Source organism: Bactrocera oleae, chromosome 3, assembly GCF_042242935.1.
Source record: "Bactrocera oleae isolate idBacOlea1 chromosome 3, idBacOlea1, whole genome shotgun sequence".
NCBI classification, from domain to species: domain Eukaryota; kingdom Metazoa; phylum Arthropoda; class Insecta; order Diptera; family Tephritidae; genus Bactrocera; species Bactrocera oleae.
Window position 1 is genome coordinate 16,262,817 of NC_091537.1, and position 21,153 is coordinate 16,283,969.

General features: G+C 33.9%; 1 protein-coding gene across 3 annotated transcripts in view; it reads right to left on the reverse strand.

Moving 5' to 3' along the window:
- The window catches only part of grp (serine/threonine-protein kinase grp), a 39,844-nt gene that overhangs the window by 11,471 nt on the left and 7,220 nt on the right, over positions 1-21,153 (reverse strand). For 2 of the 3 annotated variants that reach the window (XM_036366874.2, XM_014233610.3), the window contains exons 2-4: positions 10,056-10,068; positions 9,264-9,677; positions 8,004-8,227 (exon numbers count right to left, since the gene is read on the reverse strand). In XM_036366874.2, the coding sequence (XP_036222767.1) occupies positions 8,004-8,227; positions 9,264-9,388 (349 nt within the window). In that variant the 5' untranslated portion in view covers positions 9,389-9,677; positions 10,056-10,068. The remainder of the gene's footprint in view (positions 1-8,003; positions 8,228-9,263; positions 9,678-10,055; positions 10,069-21,153) is intronic. The other variant, XM_036366875.2, reaches the window with a different exon arrangement.

Consider the following 21,153-nt stretch of genomic DNA (forward strand, 5'->3'; position numbering starts at 1 on the left):
TTTGAATGGCAGCTATATGCTCCAGAGTACTCCGAACTGAATAATATGTTCGAAGATAGGAGCATTGTCTTGAACAATAATTTATACCGAATTTCGTAAAGATATCTTGCTTGATAAAAAAGTTTCCATACAAGAACTTATTTTAATCGGTCAGATCGGACAACTGTAGCACATAACTGTTGTTCGGAGATTGTGGCACGGTCTAGAACAATAATTTATGCTTGCCAAATTTCGCAAGGATATATTGTCAAGTAAAAAAATTCGACATACAATGACTAGATTTTGATTGGTGAGTTTGAATGGTAGTAATATCCTATAGTGATCCGATATCGGCGGTTCCGACAAATGAGCAGCTTCTTGGGGAGAAATGTATGTTTGCGAAATTGCATAGAGCTAAATCGGCGCTACTCGTCACGTTGATCACTTATAACTTTATAGGGTCTCCGATGTTTCATTCTTGAGACATGCTTCTACATTTAAGGCTACATAATAAACTTCGGCATAATATGATATTAACAACATTAATATCGATTATAATTTTTTTTTTGTTTTTCAATAATATTTTATACGCTTATAATAAAAATGTTTTACGAAGTATGTACGTATGTGTGTGTGTCTATATGTAAGTAACTACACATATTAGCAAGCAGCAGCATACATAAAATTCAAAATTTCCACACTTTATGAAATTACTCTTCAACTCTATAACTAATTTTTTGTTGTTATTTCTAAGCCTTATTGGTGTGTGTAAAATATGAATAGTAATTTTACAGCTTTTAGGCGCTTAAACTCATATGGAGGTCATATGAGTAAGAATTTACGATTCAACGAACGAATAATTTATAGCTAATGCATCCGAACGAAATTCATAAGCCATAAAATGCTCATATGTACATACATTCATGTAAAGAAATGTGAATAAATTTGGTAGAATCGAAATTGGCCTTAGGAACGTAATCAATAAAGTCGAAGAAAATTATATATGGGCATATGTAAATGCAAAGTTGAGCACAAAATATAAAAGTTTGCTGTAAAAGTTTATAACCCAGGAATAAATTTTAAAATTTGTACATCTATTGTTGCATATAAAATCCCAACTTTCAGTTTCTTCGGATTTATGAATATTCGGTTAATAAACCTATTACTACCAGTTTGTGTGGCAGCTATATGCTATGGTGATCCGATCAGAACAATTTCTTCGGAGACTGCAATATTGCCTTAGGTAAAAACACATACCGAATTTCATAAAGATATCTCTTCAAATGAAACAGTAAAAGCAATTAATTCCGATCGTTCAGTATTAATAGGAGCTACATGCTATTAAAGTCCGATATCGGCGATTACGACAAATGAGCAGCTTGCTTGGGGAGAAAAGAACGTGGGCAAAGTTTCAGATCGATATATCAAAAACTGAAGGACTAGTTCGCGTATACTATATACAAACAGACAGACAGAAGGACGGACAGATAAACATGGCTAAATCGACTCAGCTCATCACGCTGATCATTTGCATATATATTTTATAAGGTCTCCTGTTTCCTTACGGGTGTTACCAACATCGTGGCAAATTTCATATACCCTGTTCAAAACTTTCCATGCAAATCTATCATCGATTCGAATGTCGATAAAAGTCATTGAATACTCCCTTTTTTGTGCAAGATTGAAGAATAAAACTCATACAGACCTCTGCTAAGGTGCAAGTGGCATAAAATAATTATTAACCTCAGGTTAAATAAGTTAATAGGGTTTAGTGGGTTGGTAAATTCTACTTGAACTATGTATAACTTTCACATAGCTCTTTGTGTTGACAATATTACTATCACCATGGAGTAAATCTTTATATAAAAATCTGCTAGGGCGATATATTTCTATACCAGACAGTTCATCTGGATTGTTTAAAAAATAAGAACCAAGGTGCGTGATACCAAGTCTTATATAAGCTAAAACGTGAGTATGAAGAGCTAAGCGAATATGAATTTGGGATTTTAGACAATTTAAACTATATTATAAAATCAATAATAGTTGAATTTAAAATTGAAGACTCTTTTAATAGATTTACAGCTGTCTAAGCATATAGTGAAAGCGCATGCAGTTGTCCACAAAATAATAGGAGTGCCAATATGAAAACTATATTTGGATGCATAACTTTTCTGGATCACATGTAAATGACGTGGTACAATAGTAGTACACATAACGGGACAAACAAAAGACGAAACAAATTTTTGAAGTGATGATTGTTATTCTCGTTCAGCTTTGCTAGTTTTCGGTAACGTTTGTAATTGCTTTCAACAAAAAAATAGTAGTGTTAGACATTTGCTTACTAAAATAATATTTTGACCTAAAAAATATTCGCATTATTAGAAAAGTAAATAGAATTCCATAATCTAGAAGTAATTTGAATTAGTTATTATTGGATTTTTCTTCAGTGGGTAGAGGAAAGCATTCTACAGAGTTGAAGTTGGAAATGATACAAAAAATTAAGAAAACTAGGAAAAATGTATAAGGAGATCCAATAAATCTTAAGATATTTTGCTTCAATGGTAGCAAAAGCCATAAATTATAGGAATAAAAATGAAACACAAAGGCGAAAGCGCCAAACACCCATTGCTGACGATCCCAATATAGGACACTTTTGCAAAATTAATGTTTTTGCCTCAGTCTCAGGAGCATCAGCGATGAACGAAATTTATCAGTTAATACTGAAAATCTATGTAGGCGATTTTCGCAGAACAAAAAATCTACGAAAAGTAGCGCGACTAAAAAACAAATACGTGGAAACCCGTATACAATTTGCAAAAAAGCATGTCCCAGGTCCGTGTTTAAATGGCGAAATATATTGTGGCGTACCCCTAACACGGAAAATAATCCCAGATTTACAACAAAAACAGCTAAACATGGTGACGCTAAAGTCATGGTATGGGATTCACATAATGGCGTTGGTCAAATTCTCCTGATTGAACGTGTCTTGGATCAAGTAGGAGGTCAGAATACTCCTATTTTTATGTGGAAGTTAATATAAACTGTGAAATAAATGTTTCTTAACGTTCAATTGAAATATATGGACCTATTAATATCGTATATCAGCAAAATTTTGAAACTTAAAACAAAGTTTTTTATTAAAAAATTAAAGATACATTTTGTTAATCATGTCACTGCTATTGGCTTGTGGACCACTGTATGTATCAATTGCATCCTTAATTAATATTAAAAATATTTTTATATTTGTCGCATGTTGCATTACATCTTGATCATTATGGCATTTTAGTATTCAATCAAATCCAATTAAACTTATGAATATGCAATAGAAAATTTCTATCTATATATCTATTCTAACGAATATTCCATCAACATACCATATACCTACATATGTATATACATATATATCATGCCACAATGGCACAAGGAAGGAAGTTGTTTATTCTTTCACAAAATAGCTGGATCAATATAAATTGCATACATTTATACGAAGTGGATGATTGTCAGATTGAAAACAAATTTTCATTTAAATGCATAGTCAACAAGTAAATGCGAAATAAATGGACAACTGAATTGAATTATGATTGGCAAGTAGATTTGCAGATATCAACATACTATATGCTACATAATTCAAGCTGAAAATGATGTTATGTGCGTCATGTCATAAAAGAATAAAGAAAACGATTGAAAATATTTGTATGATTTTTTTCGAAAATTCGGTAATATTAATATTATTACTAACAAGTTGCAATAGAACGCTCCAACTCGTGTGGGTACTTGCTAACCGAGTTGCAGTTGGCCTAAGAATTACAATTTATTGGAAAGGTCAGAAAAAAGGAGTAGCTATACAAAAATTGTAGACAATTCATTTATTAGGTAAACAAAATTTTGAAATACTTTACAGAAGGTCCGAAATTGCCTTAGCCCTAAAATTTACCATATACCACTAGCTACAAGTATTTGTTCAATACATAAGTTTACTACAACCAATTTTTAAGACTCCAGCGGAAATTGTCCGTTTAATTAATTCGGCATAAAGCATGTTTATGACACAAAGAATTTAAAAAAATTAAACAATATAGTTTTTATAATCGAATCGAACATACAACTGATATAAATCAAATATGCTGGCATAAAAAAGCACCGTTATACCACCTTATTAGAGGTTTGAGAGAGAGATTGTCTACAATTCCGTTCCCACGACAGTCGGGTCTAAGTAACCGGAACGGACCCGGTTTTTTATCCGGCCAAGGACTGTCAACTAGGCACCATTCCTCGAAATTACTTTAGGAATGTTTTCTGCCACTACAACAACAACAATGTGTACGTTTTTTGTCATTAAATTTAACTATCTTTATTTTAGTTGCTTGTGCTTAGTTTACTTGTGAATTTCAAAAGTGATAAGAATGTATTTGTAAGAATTTTTTAACTAAGTGTAATCCCCTCCAATAAGCTAAAAATTAGTGCGAAACGGCTAAAACGATCGACTTGAAATTTATACAGGACCTTCTAGATAGAGGTATTTGTTAAGTAGTAATCGAAATTGTAAGATTTTTGATAATAATTTCGATTTTTTAAGCCACTCTGAAGTGTAAATTTTTTCACAAAAAAGAGACTTACTTTTTTGATGCCAGAAGAAATTTGGACTAGTCTTTCGATCATTGAATACAGATTCATCTATAGTAATAAGAAAGAGCGTTTTGGATTTGAAATAATTTTAAGCAGTAAATCTTCCGAGATTCCGAAATTTCGAGATCTCTCTAAGAGACATCTATTTTCGGTGGGCCTCGTAAATATTGGCTACGGGAAAATATTCTTAAAATGAATCGCCAATTATTACAGTACATTAAATTGTATAAACGTACAGTTTTTTACTTATTTTTTTAAATATAACCCTTAACAGTGTATTTTTTTTATAGGAAAAGATAGCGAAAAATAGTGAATCGAAGTCGACTGATATGGATTTCTGGTTTTGAATTTTACTATGAAACTTTCTTTGTTGGAGAGCAGAACAGAAGCCTAACGAACATATATGTATGTACTGGACTAGTCAAGATAATAGCTAATCTACAAGTTATATCTTTTTATCCTTTTGCAAATTAAAATCCCCAAATTAAACAAAAATACAACTAATGGGTTTTTGTATCATTGTTGCCGTAAAATTAAATCAAAGCTCACGAATGTGTTTTACAAATTCCCATATCTCCGTTGAATATAGAAAAGAAATTGTAAAATTTTAATAACAAAAATTAGCAATTAAGACCACCTTCATAACAGGCATTAGTAGCATTTTTTCCTAAGCTTTGTTCAACTTTTTAATATTGCTTTTTTTTAATATGCTCCTGCTCCTTGACGGCAGCTAATCATAAAAACTACTCATAACTAACAAAACGCGCTTGCAACAATAGTCACTGATGAATACACATCAGGATGTTGCTTCTACAAACAAACACGCTGCACGCCAGCACGTCATTGCTGTAAATAATCATAAAAATAAGCCTACATATAATCAAACAATAGACGCGCTTTACCAGCCAGCGAAGCAGCAATGCATTCCCAATCCCAATACCAATCTGGCCAACCAATCTCAACCCTATCGCTCGCCAGCGAACAATACCAACGAGCATCCACAAGTTGAGCTGAAGGCGTCAGCGCAGTGCAGAATGCGACTCCTGGTGCATAGCCGTCGAGGATAGTGTTCGTTAGCGACAGTAGTCGTCATTATAATGGATACCCTCACACTGCCTATTGCTTGCATACGTCCTCTTAATTTGCATTTATACACTATCGTTAGTAGGATGGGCGAAAATAGTGGCTAAGTATTATAGAATGGCAATCAACATACAGATCTACATATATTTACATAAATATGTATGTGAAAGGATAATAAAAAACGCTGGTCGAACAATAAGCTGTAGATGGAATGACTAGTTATTCAAATACATATACATATATGTATGTGTTTATATATTTATCTATAGAAGTGTATATAAATATATAAAAAGATAGCATTTTATAAATATAAATGTTTGTTCATAAATATTGCACGAGCATATTTATAATTGCACTTGTATAGTGTATAAAAATAGCAATGCTGTTAGTTTTTCTTTAAGTCCACAGTAATTAAGGCACATTCATAATTTAAATACAGTTTAATGAGAACTCAATTGAGCACAATGAATAACATTTTTATTTCACAAATAATAATCAATAAGTATAATACATAATTGACTCTTACAACTTTTTTCGAAGAGCAAAAGTTTTCTGATTTTTTCGAATGTATACATAATGTATGTATACTATATAATGGATGGGTATAAAATACAGTTTATTTGTGGGAAATATTCTAGCTATCACACAAAAATTGCCTCGTACAAAACTCACCGCTCAAAAGGTATTAAAGGTGTCATAAAATTCAAAAACAAGAATATGCCTTTAAATAATTGAACTTTTAATAACTTTTGAACGGTGAGGCTTACGAAAAAATTGTAGGAGAGTATTTTTGCAGAGAATTCAATTTCCTGCAAATAAAGGAAATGAGATATTTTTTCAAAGAGTAGATGATGCTGAGATATGAGTTGTTCTTTCCAATAATAAGGAAAAAATAGGACACTTAAAATCAGATATTCATACTAAAGATCATACCAACCAATTTTTCGAGTATACAGTAAAAAAAAAATTATTGAATGAATAATGTAAAAAAAAATTTTAAAACTAAAGAAAAAAGAACAAAGAAAAAAATTAAAAAAAAAAAAACAATTAAAAAAATAACAAAAGATCAATAAATAAAACAAAAAAAAAACAGTAAAATCAAATAAAAAATAAACTTAAGAAAAACTTGTATGATATAATAAAAAAAAATGTAGAAAGAAATAAAATGAAGTCACATTACTAATACTGTAGCTTGTACAATGACAGTAAGTCGTCTCGAAAATCGTTATTCTAACCTATGGCCTATTACAAAAATAAATTATTTTCTATAATTATTAGCAAAGAAATCAAAATTTTAGGACTTTTTGAATTTGCATTAGATGAATGGATATATCGCTTTTGAACTATTTTTAAAGAAACTTTTGCGATTAACTTTTGTTTTAGTAAGTATTTAAAAAATGCAATAGAAAACTATGTTTGATTAATATTTCAAAAATCTTAAAATTGAGTACTACTGAGTACTTATTAAACAATTGTTTTACTTTACCGAAATAAATCGTAATTACATACATATACCCGAAAAATAATAATTAACTATTTATTTTAAATATTTGGAAAAATTTTGAAAATTTAATAAAGAAAAAAATTCAAACACCGAATAAGTGTATAATAATAGTTTCGAATTTACTAAACAAATTCTATTCATTAAATGGAGAAATAGAAAAATATGTCTAAATTTCGTAGAAACAATGTTAGCCTACTTTCAGGCGCATAAGTTCGAAATATTTTGGAAAACTATGATAGATTCAAAAATAAAAAAAAATTAAGCACCGATTAAATTTCCAAATAAAAGTGCATGCCTTAAAGGCAATTTTACAAGTTTTTTCACCATAAAACCATTTTCAATATTTAATTCCGGTTGCAATTTACCGCTTATGATCTGCTGTCACATATAAATCTCAAATATGTATTCCTCACTTACTTACTAATAATTTAACTTGTATACTTTGAGCTATTTAAAAATCACCTATAAGCCGGCACAGATTAGTCACAATAATTACACACACACCCACATATATGATATGTTCCATATATACGCAGTATGTTTTACTAAAGAAACATGAATCATTTCAGCTGAAACATTGCTATAGGAGCGATGTTGATTAATAAAACAAAATTAATGCAAGTTAAATTGATGTTAATTAAAATGTACCTTTGCATATAGAGAAACGAAAATGTGTACTACAAATTTCGCACAAGTGATTTTTCAAATTCAACAAATTTATAACCGGTATATACATACATACATATATCTCTATATGTATGCATATGCGAAAAGCAATTAATCAGCCATCAGCACTTTTCAATTTACTTACCAATTCTGTCAAATAATTCACCGCCGGCTGCATACTCCAAAAACAAATACTCGACATCATCGTGCGAACGCTTGCCAAAATAGCGCAGAATGTGTTTATCTTGTAGCAATTTTTGTATGCAAACTTCTTTGCGTACGGAGAGCATAGCATCCGGATGCTTTTTCAGATCAACCATTTTCATGGCAACAGCTTCGCCGGTTTGACGATTAATCAACAATTTTACTCTGCGAATAAAAAATAAACGAGTTAGAAGAGCGCTAAAACCACAGAGATGTATTAACACACACATACGAATATATGTACGAAAAAGTGCTCCCAAATAAAATTTTAGACAATAGAATTCGGTTGGAGCGCCTTATGAACCCAGTTGGTATGCATTAAAGTGTCAGACTGGATATGCGGACGGACAGCTACGAATTTTTTACTCGCAACATATCGATGTGTGATGTCGTAAAGCAGCACACCGCAGGTCCACGACCGACTGACATGCTAAACACGAATTGTTACTACAACTCTCCGAGCATTGTGGGCTCTGACTCTGCTCGTACGTCGTATAATCCCTGCTCCATGGTATTAACAACATACCAATAAAACTGGCAAGTTGTATGTATGATTGTACATGCATATATGCGTTTGTTTTCATTATTTTACTTTTGTTGCGCTTATTGTGTTTGCGTGGGGGTTGCAAATATTGAATTCCATAATGAATATTAGGAAGTAACTGTGCAGAATAGAGCAGGCGATTTACGACTTTTCTCGATTAAAGCAAGTATTTTTGTTTAATAAATATCTAATGAGTTTTTCAAGAGTATTTTGGAAATATTTTAATGAAATAGCAAAAGTGTAAGCTTAATGTACACATACACACGCACGCAGCTTTATACATATGTATGCACTTATACTCCAATAAATGGGAGTAAAATATATACCGAAATTGATTCAGAAATATACAAGAGTTGCATGCGAAATGCGGACATGCGCAGAACTGTGCAAATTTTCGGTTTTTGCGAAATACAATATACAAACATTATTAACACACTGTTTTCGTACGGAAATTGTGTAGCATTTATGCTTGAACTGCATGAAATACGTTATTCAAGTAGTCATGGAGTGCGCTGCAACGTATTTAACCCCACTTTTACTAATTAACCGCCATTTATTTGCCAACTAGCATACTTTCAGTTTTTAACTGTAAAATTGTAAAGCAAACAAAAAAAAAATTTATAAATTTAACGAAAATACAACAAAGTATCTACTCACTCGCCGTAGGCACCCTCGCCAAGTGTTTGCGCAAGTGTCCAACCTTCGACGAACTCGCGAGCGCCACCATCTCCATTGCCATCCACTTTTTGCGACTCAGACAAAGGCATTAGTGAAGCGGACATGTTAGCGGGTTATGTGCGGCGTTGTCGTCTTCCTTGCCTTTCACCAAATTACGCTTAACGCTTCTAATACTTATCAAGGTATGTTGGCTTGTTTGGCTTTGAAACTTTTTCTTCTGCCGTGCCGTGCCGTTGCCTTCTTTGGTATTTTGCTGGCCTATGACTAACGTTCGTAATACGCCTTATGGTTGTTGCTGCATAATTGTCGACAACGGCATGTCGTCTGCATGCGCCGTCAGCGTCACTGTCACCGCCGATGCTGTCGTCGTTCTACGTTGTATGGTTGTGGCTACTGTTATTAAATATATCTGCTGTTAGCATCATGTTTGTTGACTAAATTCATTTTCATTGCAATCATTAGGTATTACATAATGAGGGCGTTGAGTTTGAATTCCGTTAAGGGGAAACTGACAGAACTTCGCTAATATGATTGGTAAACAATAACAAAAAGATAACTATTTAAATTGTTGTAATATTGTTTTCATACATTTTTTCCATGAAAAATAGTTACAGCATAATTAAAATCACTCTGGCTTATATTTATTTTTATACACATTGATACTGAGACTATCAAATCTATTTGTAATAGTTTTAGATAATTTTTTTTTTTTTAATTTTTGTAGCGAAATTTTGTCAGTCCCGAAGAATTTGTAAAATAACCGCTACATACTCAGTTTGGAATGCTGAAAATAGAAGAAAAAATAACAATATATTAGTTAATTAAAAACTCTTTATTGCGGAGATTTAAAACTAATTTGATAACTGCATATATAGATTTTTGAGATTTCGTTCTAAGATTTTGCACACGACCTTTTCTCCTCAGTTAGCTGTACATTCGTCGAAACCGCCGATAACGGAACGCTATAGCATATGGCTGTCATACAAACTTGCCGATCTAAATCAATCGTTTTATACCATTTTATGCTATGTAACATGTACCTGTGCAGGGTATTATAGATTCGGTGCAACCGAAGTTAAGGTATTTTCATAATTTCTTAATCATCAGTGATCAACAATCAGCTATGCGCCAGGCATTTGATTCGAAAGCGATAACAATATAGCATTTAAAATCAAAAAGCTATCACTGTTGGAACTTGAAAACATCTTGAACTGTAACTTCCCGTTTAACTCAAAAAACATTTTTTATTTAATTAATGTCTGAATTTATGCTCGTGCATTTTTTTGTTTGCTGTAAGGACTTCTCCTTTTTTAAAGGTTGCCGCAAAACGTTTGAGATTCAAGTTGGATACAATTTTTTGATTAAATTGAAATAAACTTAGCAATGCGTACGAGAGTGACTCTATTAAATCATATTTGTATCTTTCTAACACAAATATTATTGAAATTATTTTTTAATTCTAAAATGTTTAAGCAGTTCGTTTCATAAGTACAATAAGCTTTTCGGCTTTGTTTAGTAAGCATTAAAAATAATTTTATTTTTTTTAAGTAAATAAGTGAATATATTATTGCAAAGATTTTTTGCTACTTTTTATTCTAAAAATATTTCTAAAATTATTACAAAATTTGCAAAAAAAAATATAACACTTCAAACTTCTACGCCACACGTCCATGTAGATTAAATTATTAACCCAGCCGCTACATGCGATTAATCTTCGATGACTGAATTCTATTTTAAGCACGTAACGACAAAAAAATACTCAAAAACCTGATTTCTAGATTCATGTACGAATATAAATGGCGGGCAAAAAAAAAAAAACAAAAGCAGCATAAGCAAAGAGGTACAAAAGCATTGGCCACGTTAAACACCTTGCATACGTGTATATGCGCACCAACACAACAACTCCTGGTGGTACCATAAAATGGGGAGCTCGAAGCAGTAGACAACTATTTTCCAATCATGGAAATTGGGCGCTGGAGCAATGTACGAGGAGTCCAGTGCCAGGAGTGTGTACAGACATACAACTGTATAAAAAATAAACATAAAAATTGGCGAACTAACCCGAAGCAACCAACATTGCCAAAAGCAAGAACAATGGAAAAAATACAATTTCCTTTATTTGCAATATTTTTGGAGATTTCACTGTAACTTGTGCTTGCATAGCTCCTTGACTGTCATGGCAAGCATCGCGTAGTTCCTGCTCGCTTGATTGCGATTCGTACTGTGCTGTGCTGTAATTTTTCATTCTTTGGCATGGTCATGGTTCACTTTTCACATTTGTATCAGCAGTGGCAGGCGTAGCAGCAGCAGCAGCAGCAGTTACACTGCAGCAACACTCACTACGCAGCCTAGGCAAACGCATGCGCCGCAGCAGCTCACATCAGCTCACAGGAGACCAAACCGGCAACTCATGCTAATGCAGGCAACAAAACAAAAAAAAAATTAAGAATATTGTGGGCGCATAAGCATAGTGAACGAGAGCAATACACATTCAGAAGAGCATAGTTAAAATCAAATTTAAAAAAATATGCTCCCGAGGAGTTTACCACTTCGTTTTACGAATTCGAGTTTACCATAAATGCTAGCAGCGCACAAATCTATGTAACACATGAGGTTAATTTAAGTTTAAATTAAAAAGTATAAAAACAAAATTATGCAAAAGCATACGACTTTGCGCAAAAAACGAGCTTAAATTTTTCTTTTGGTTATGTTTGGCTATGAAGCCGTTGGGGGTACATACCACATTTTTCACCTTCTCTTCAACTCATTTTCGACCTTTACAACCAGAAATATATAATGTCTGTATGTATGTATAAGCATTATTATTTATATAGAGGCAAAACTATACGAAAATAGTGCGACGGTGAGATAACGTTTTAAATAGATTAGTGTGGAGTAGTGAGTGAGGGAGTCGAAAGAGAAATGAACTCTATTGCTGCCAGGCGTGCAGTGTGATAAATTGAAGTAGTGGGCAACAGAGGGTGCTGACGACCCAAGAAAGTTGATATTTTGTAGGTAGAGAGCATAAGCGGCTTGGAAGCTGGCTGTGCAGTGTGTGTGTGTGTGACTGCTTAAATGGCATTTTATAGCAAAAGTAATGTCACCAAATTAAGTTTCACTCGAAATATATTTTTTTCGCTATTCTATTCATTTCTCACACAGCGTGTAGTTCGCAGCGCAACAACAAACCGACTGATCAGCTAAACTCACACAACAGCGGAGCAGCGGTCTGGTTTGGTCTGGTTTGACTGCGTAGGCTTAGTTTAAAATAATTGTTACTAAGCATATTTTTTTCGAATTTATTTTTCGTTGAGATCGAACACAGAACGGGCCAATGGAGCAACGAAAATGTGGCCAAGAAAGAATGTGCAAAATTCTGTTTTTTTTTTTTTTATATTTCATTGAAGTCGCCTGTCCGATCTGATGCTGCTGACAATGAAGTATTAAAAATTGTTGTTGCTACTACAAGTCGCTTGCTGCCATTATTGGCTTGTCTCTTCTTTAGCTTGCTGTCTTTTTGTTGGTTTTTTTTTACTTAATTCTTTGCCTCCGACTGCCTTTGCGCTCTACAAAGGTGGCGTTGTTACCGAACGCTGCTGAAATAATGACATTGCGCGCTGTTTGCGTGCTATTGTTCTACACACACACACACAGTACAGCTTCCACCACCAACTATTGCCGCCCTCAAGCTTTTTGGTAGAACCTTCGCTCACTCACAAAGGCACTCGCATTGCACGCACGTTCAACAGGCCACCAATATACAAGTATACAGATGCGAGCACTATTAAATTTCGCCCTGTCTTTCATTTGCTTTGGTCGATTTCGGCTGCTGTCCTCCTGCCATAGCCTTCTGCATTGTGTACTCTTTCCACTTGCACATTCGTTTACACATTCAACAGTGCGAAGTTATAGCACTTAAAGAATGCTCCTTCAGCCATTCTGTTGCGTCTAGTGTCTTGTTGCCTTTGGCTGACTGCTGCTGCTAGCTGCAAACGACAGCCGGTCAGCCATTAAGCATTGCAGAGCCTGATGTAGAGGGATCTCATAATGGTGCGAATATGTGGGTATAGAGGAGCGTAGGCTCGAATTTGGCTATACAGCAACGTGCGCAAAAGCTAAATGGTGGTTTTAGGTGTACATACATACATACATACACAAATATAGGTTGGTTTAAACATATTACTGGATATTAAACACACAAAGCCTGCACTTTTAAAGTCAATTGGATTTAAAAAATGTCATATATCACTTATATGTACTGGCTTTTCTATTCTTAAAATGCATTTTTTTAAATAATAATTCGGAATTTTGAAAAATTACTATATATCTTTTGAATTATATCCATTGGCAAGTCCGAAAAAACGCGCATTTTCTGAATTTTTTTGTGAAGTGGTATTTTATTTAATAAATAAACAAAAATAATGTATATTTACAAAATTCAATGCATTTTAATAATCAGCAATACATTTAGAAACATTTTGAATTTCCTTGATCTCGTAGCCGATCTCCAGAAAGACCTCCAAAAACGGTGTCTGGCGGTGAGAAAGGCGTTTCTGCTTAAAATTATCTTGAATCCAAAAACCAAAAAATTTTACTATTATTATAGATGAATACAGAAAATGAGCCAAGGACTGACTAGTCAAAATTTTGATTTTTGACAAAATGCCGGCTTTCCAAAAAAATTTTGTGAAAAAAATAGACTGAAGAGTGGCTTGAAAAGTCGAAATTTTTATAAAAAAAAATCTTATTCCTTCGTTCAATACCCGAAAAATATATCAAAGAAGGTCGTGCGAAAATTTCAAGTCGATCGAAGCTGCCGTTTCGAAGAAATTAACTTCACCGACTCTGAAAACTGCGTTTTAAGAAATAAACGATTACATAAGTTAAAAAATTTTACGCGTACGCTCATATTATCGAAACTATTTACCGTACTAAATTCAAATCGAAGTATATTCTGAAATATATGTATATTCGATATACATATGTACATATAAGCAAAAAAAATCTTTTTTTTTTTAATTCACAAGTGGATATAACCCCTTAATGCATTTTCTTTCTATTGGGGAGCTTAAAACTATGCCTACTTCTACTCTACTACCATAATCAGCAATTGAAAAAAAGTCAAGTACACATTTGTTCTCACTAGCAACCTTTTTCTGATGTCATTCTTACTCTTTTAAGAAATTTTCTTATTTTTAAAATCCCAAAAATTCGACAGACCTGGCAACAGTTTGGTCACATATCAAGTTAGGTTAGTTTTAATATAAATTGCAAAACAAAAAATATATATGTGAATATTTGTATAAAAATTGCAATAGATATCAATAAATCACAAATTATTTTGCAATACAGCGGACCCACAAGCATTTTTACATGATTTGCTACACAATTCTTATTTAGGACTCTTTTACAATTTTATTTTGGTAAATTAATCGTTAAATCCAAGAAAGTTATTTTAGATATTTCATTACTCAACAAAATAAAAAAATGTACCGAATCAAACGGAAATAATTTTTTATTTCATTATTTACAAAAAATATAAAAAACAATCAGTTATATTTACAAAAAAAAATATAAAAATCAACCAGTTATATTTGCAACAAAAAAACATAAAAAACAACCAGTTATATTTACAAATAATATAAAAAAACAACCAGTTGTCATGAAATGCTATTAATGCTTATTAAACACAACCAGCCATTTAACACATCCAGACCTATTCAACTAATGAACGTTAACTGAAATAGAAACGACCGTTTATTTGTGTTCAAATCATGGCTATTAATACACAATATAATAATAGTGGCTGCCTTAATATCTAAAAATAAATTTGGAATGCGAGTTACTTGCACATACATAAGTATGTATGTATAAAAAGCCTAGTTAATTGTGGAAAATATGACAACTTCATAAACATACATACAAAACTGATGCCAACACGTTTCGAATTTACTAGCAGTAACTAGCATTCCCGGTCATTCCAAAAGAAGCCAATGAAGCCGAAAAGGCCGTTAAAAAGCGCGCGCACACGGTTGCACCTATGTACATATGTATGTATAGGCGAAAAAATTAAAACGCGAAAAAGCGCAGTGCGCCGGAAAGCTGCATTTCGTTGCGTTTTCTGCTGGCTAAAATTACTTGGTCCATAAGCAAGCTAAGGTAGCGACATACGCAAAAGCGCCGGCAAACGCCTTGTAAGCATAAAGGCATGCCACCAACACCAATACAATACTACAAACTGCATACTATACACATACATATGTATGTATGTATATATGTGTGAGTGAGTGTAAGCAGCAGTCAGTGGACACGTAATGTTCAATGGCCGGTTGGTTGTTGGTTGTTGGTCGGCTTAAAATGCCGGCCTACAACTACCGCTTTAGCTGAGCTACAGTTTGGTGGCAGTTGATTGGGAGCAATCTCGTTTTGAATTGTTGTATGAGACGGACGACAACAGCATCCGCCGTTGTAGCAACAATATTGACGCAGTGCATTGCAGGCATAGCAACAGTCGCCGGCACAAAGCGCCTGCACAGCGCGGAAAAAGTGCATTTTTAGACGCAGCAACGCGCCACATACAGCAGCAGCAGCAACGGCGACATGGCATTGGCAATCGCCTGCAAGGTAGCAAAGCCAATACGAGTTTTCGTTTTGTTAGCTGCTTGCTTCATTGCGCTGCAGTTTCAAGGCACATTTCAATTTAACGTGTTTTTTCGCCGCCGCGAAGACTTGAACTTGTCGGCATCTATTTTTCAACCTTTTATTGTTTTTTTTTTTAGTTTTGAATTCCTTTTTTTTTTTGTTTTTGTGTTTTTTCTGCTTGTGAATTTAAAGCTGTGCCTGCTTAACTACAGGAAAGACGTTCGTCTGTCCATGGCATGGAACTTTTATATAGATAGGAATAGGTGCATATCGAAGAAGACGCAAAAAAAAAAATTGCCAAAGTGGAAATTCCAGCAATACAAGTTTTTTCGTTTGTCTTATTGCAACGGACACATTGCTGGTTGCTTGTCGCGGCTGTTGCTGAGCGTATGATATCCTTTTTTAATCTTCAACAATACTTTATACGCTTTTTTTTTTGTATGCTTTCAATTAAGGCAAGGAAAAGGTGAAGGGTATTAATATGTGCGAGGGTTTGTGCTTGCGTGTTACGCGCGTGTGTACATATGTACATACGCAGCAACATCGTTATATGCCTTTCTGTACCTGTTTGTACATGTGTATGTGTGTATGTATGTATGCATGTGCTCATATGTATGTATAAGGTGCATAAGAGCGCCGCCGCCGCCGCCATAGGGCGTGTATCCTCGAAATGTGTTCGTACAGATTGCTTTCGCAAACAATAAGTCTCATTTATGAGTACATAAAAAACTAATTTGGAAAATTTTACAGATTTGTAATGTAATCTATATTGGATAATAATATAATTACAATATAATATAAAATTTGTGTTTATTTAATTTTTACTGGTACTTTAGGCATACGACTTACATGCTTCGGCTGCCAATTAAATAACCACCGGCTTTGCTCCATTTTGTTAAAAATTATTTGTTTTTACGCAAATATTGTGTACCGTTATTAACTTTCCCAGCTAATCTTGTCGTTTTTCCACACAATTTACTATAATTGCAGTTTATGTATAAGCTGTATTAATCGTGTGGTTTTGTTCAAGTCTTATAATTTCTTTCCGACCACAAAGTCAATCCACGCAACGGTACAACTTCGACATTACGAAGCGAAAAAAAAACTAAACTTAACACCGAAAAGTGTACCATTTTGTATTTCATCTACTGTTGTTGTTGGTAGGTATCTACACCACAAAATTTCGTTTTTTTTTTCTTGTTTTAATCACGTTCAAGTCTCATCAGCCAGTAGTATTGTATGAAAGCAGGCACCACGCGTGCAAAACGCCAAACTACACTAGCACATCGGTTTTGAAAATCCAGCCAACAGGCCAAGGAGATAAGCAAGCAGCAAGCAAAATTTGCTAATGTTAAAAAAAAATTGGAAATTTAAGATGATACCGATTCCTTTCGTAACGAGCAAGTGCCAAAGTTAAACTGCAAAACCGCCAACTGCCGCAAAGCGAAAATTGCGTTCCGCATCATCATCTTCGCTTACCGTCACACTGTCGAGAGTCGGCGACTGCACGAATAGGCGACTGAGCAGACGTACGAGCAAACGAGCAAGGAACTAACCAGCCAACCAACCAATCGACCGAATCGCTAGCCAGGCACATCAGGCAAAAAGGTAAAGGCAGTCATATAAGCAGGCAGCAGCAGTAGCAGCAGCAGCAGCCGCTGTCTCACTATTGGGGTCCAGCCACCGCTGCAAAACAGCAATCCAGCCAGCATCATAGGTATAGCAGGCAAAGCTGTATTAAAAGCACAGCCTTTGTAATCATTGTAGTTGTGTGCGTGCGCTGTCGACCATTGAAAAGGCTGCGCAGCGTGCAGCCAGCAAGCTCCATTTCCACTTCTCCACAGGCACACGCATACACAGCTCAGCTTCTCTAGCAAGTTCGCGAATGTCGTGTCTGACGTTCGTTTTGCTCTTGTCGTCGTCATATTGTCGGTCGGGAGTCATCGCAGGTCGCCGTCGTCATGATTTCGTGTCGTTTACGTTTCCTACACCACCTTAAGTAACTACCAACAACTATTCTATATTTTTAAGCACAGGAACAACAGTATTAGCAAGCAGCAGTAGCAACGAAGTCTCCATTTAATACTAATGTACTGTGTACTGTGTACAGCAACAATGAACAATGTCAACTTCTCCAACCACAGCCAGCATACCTTGGCTTTGTATTGTCCTCATGAGCATCTTAAACATCCACCTATGCGACTTTGCTCTCTCAATTTTATGCTCTCGCTGCGCTTTTGGGCGAATTTTCAGCGTATTTTGCTTTGTTTTTGTTGTAGCCGAAACGGTTTTAGAGCATCCAACCTGCCATGGCATGGTGACGACTCCCTTTACCACCTGTGCTTTATTTAAACGTTGCTGCGTGATTGCTTCCCATTTTACAATTTCTGCTTTGCAGTCGGCTCAATGCGGCAACAGCATCAATAACAATGCCATAATAATGTTGATCATCATTATCCACATCATCATCGTGTTACTATGGGCTTCATCAATGTTATAGACATGGTTATATTCTATTACTTTCGGCTCCAGCAAACTCAAACAAACTTAACGTGGCCGTTTGGAGAGTTAAAGGTGCTTTTGCAGCAGCTGTGCTGCAGACAGGCGGTCGGTTGGTCGGTCGTTCGAGTTGAGAGCGGTTAATGCAGTCAACCTTTGACAATTCGTCGTTTCGCGAGCTTGTTAAGAGGAATAAGGCTGCACACAAGCATTGTAAAGTAGAAAAAATAAAAAATATAATAGATTTGACTGCTGCTGCCATTCGTTCAAAATAACAGGAGAACCCAACAAACCCAATGATGAAATTTACTCAAAAGTATAGCGAGTATGAAAATTGAAACAATTATCATTGTAGGTGGTCAAAATTCATATAAGAGAATTTAATAAAGTTAGAAAGGAATATAATAAAGTTAGAAAGGATTATGATTGGGCGGTAAAGAATTTTAATTTTAAATATTTCGAATATCTGTCTACCTTATGTCATATTGTAAGACGGTAGGTCATTACCGTGCTATCGAGCCGAATTATACCATGTACAGGGTATTACAACAACATGTATAGGGTACATCCGTCTGTATATACGCGAGCCAGTACCTCAATTATTGAGTTATAGATTTGATTTTTTGTACACGTAAATTTCTCACCAAGTGATCCCTCAATTGTCGAAACCGCTGGTATCGGACAACTAATCGATCAAAATCAATTTCTTGTATTGACAAATTTTTTATTAAACAATTTTGAATGGACTATTGTTCAAAATAGCGGTACAACCTCCGAGCAAATTATTCAGATTGGACCACTATAGCATTTAGTTACCATTGTAAATGTATCGATCAAAATCAAGTTCTTGTTTGGAAAACTTTTTTATTTGACAAGGTATCTTCACGAGATTACACTATTCAACAAATCTGTGGTGTTATTTGAGGTTTTTTGGTCATTTGTCATTTATATGTTGGTTGTTCAACCCCTACACCCCAAAAAATTTTACATGTTAGTAAATTTTTACTATCATTTTCGATTTTAGCAACCGCAAAACTATAAACTAGTATTATTATCAAAAGAATCGATTAAATTTTCGAACATATTGTTCAGATCGGGCCACTATAGCATATATGTATATACATAGCTACGATTCAAATTGACCGATCAAAATTAAGATAAAGATCTTTTTATACCCTTTTATGATATAAAAAATACCCCTGTGAAGGGTATTATCGGTGCAGCCGAAATAACATTTTTTTATAATTGTTAGTAAATTGCCCTCGTCCTTCTGTTAAATTTCCCCGTAAAACAGTTTGCTCTTTGCAGATATTATTTCTCTCTCTTCACTTCGGTTCATAATAGTTTTCATTGATTTAACTGACATTTTTCTTATTTAAAAGGACTCTTTCACTGTTTCCCTTTTTGCATTTTAATCTTCTTTAAATTTTTTTTTTTTTTTTTTTTTTGCTGAATTCTCCACAATCCAACAAAGTTATCTCTTTTCTGTTGGCAAACTGACGAGTCCACAGCGAAAATGAAATTAAATAGAATGCAACAAATAAATTTATATAATTCAATTTGATATGCAATTTTTTCTCGGGCATAATGCATACACATTCCCTGTAGTACCATATATACGTATACAAAGAGATGTATGCGGTATATACAAATATACATACACATATGGTATGCATGGATATGCGTACTTAGCAAGCAAATGCACATTTAATTTCTTTTTTTTTTTTACTCGCTTCCTTTCTTTTCCCCACTTGTGGCCACTATGTGGTATACGTAACATGAAAAGCTCCATTTTTTGGGGTTAATGCACGCAGCGCAAAAAATGCAGGCTAAACAACAAAAGTGAGTGAGCAACAATAGCGCGCAGTTGGAAAATCTGTATATATGTATTTGAAAATAAAAGGAATGTTTAAAGGAATTTAAATACAATTTTTCTTTAAAAATATGTATAAATATTGCATCAAAGGAATTATCAAAAACTATGAATTTTACCACAATAACAGCCTCTATGTCGAAATGTAATTACAAAAAAAAAGTTTCTGGAAAAATACATAGTAGTACAAAGGAGAGGGAGCTGTCAAAACAATGATTAAACAGTAAATCATATACCATATACAAACTTCCTTTCAATCATCATAAACTATTAGTCAATCAATCAATTAATCGGCATAACTGTTATAGAGTATTTACTATTATTATAATCAGGGAGCATAAATATTATTGTTGCGATTTTTAAATGAAAAATCAAGCACTGAGAATCGACAAAAAAAATCGGCAAAAATAGATAACGATAACCAGATTAATACTTTTTCGACAATCTTAGCATTTCCATGATGATGTTTTTATTTCAATTTATTATGATTTTCTTCAACAATAGTGATTAATTTTAATTAAATTTACATTAAATCATAAATAATTATTATTTTTGAGCAAAAAAAAAAAAAAAAAATCACAAATTGATAGAATACAATTTTTTAGTCAAAATAACTCATTTTTAGATCACAGGTTTCTTATAAAAGTTTTGGCTAACTTTGTTGCATGGGGGGATAAAATTTATGTTACTGTATTGCAACGCCCCTGCAAAAATTATAAAAAATAATATAAAGCATAATTATTGAGCTTGGATCGAAAACATGAAAGTTATTCAAAAAATAATTTCTGTCAGCAAATACAGCTGCAACGAGTTCATCAATTATTGTGTTATTAACAAAATAAAGAAAAGGAAGAT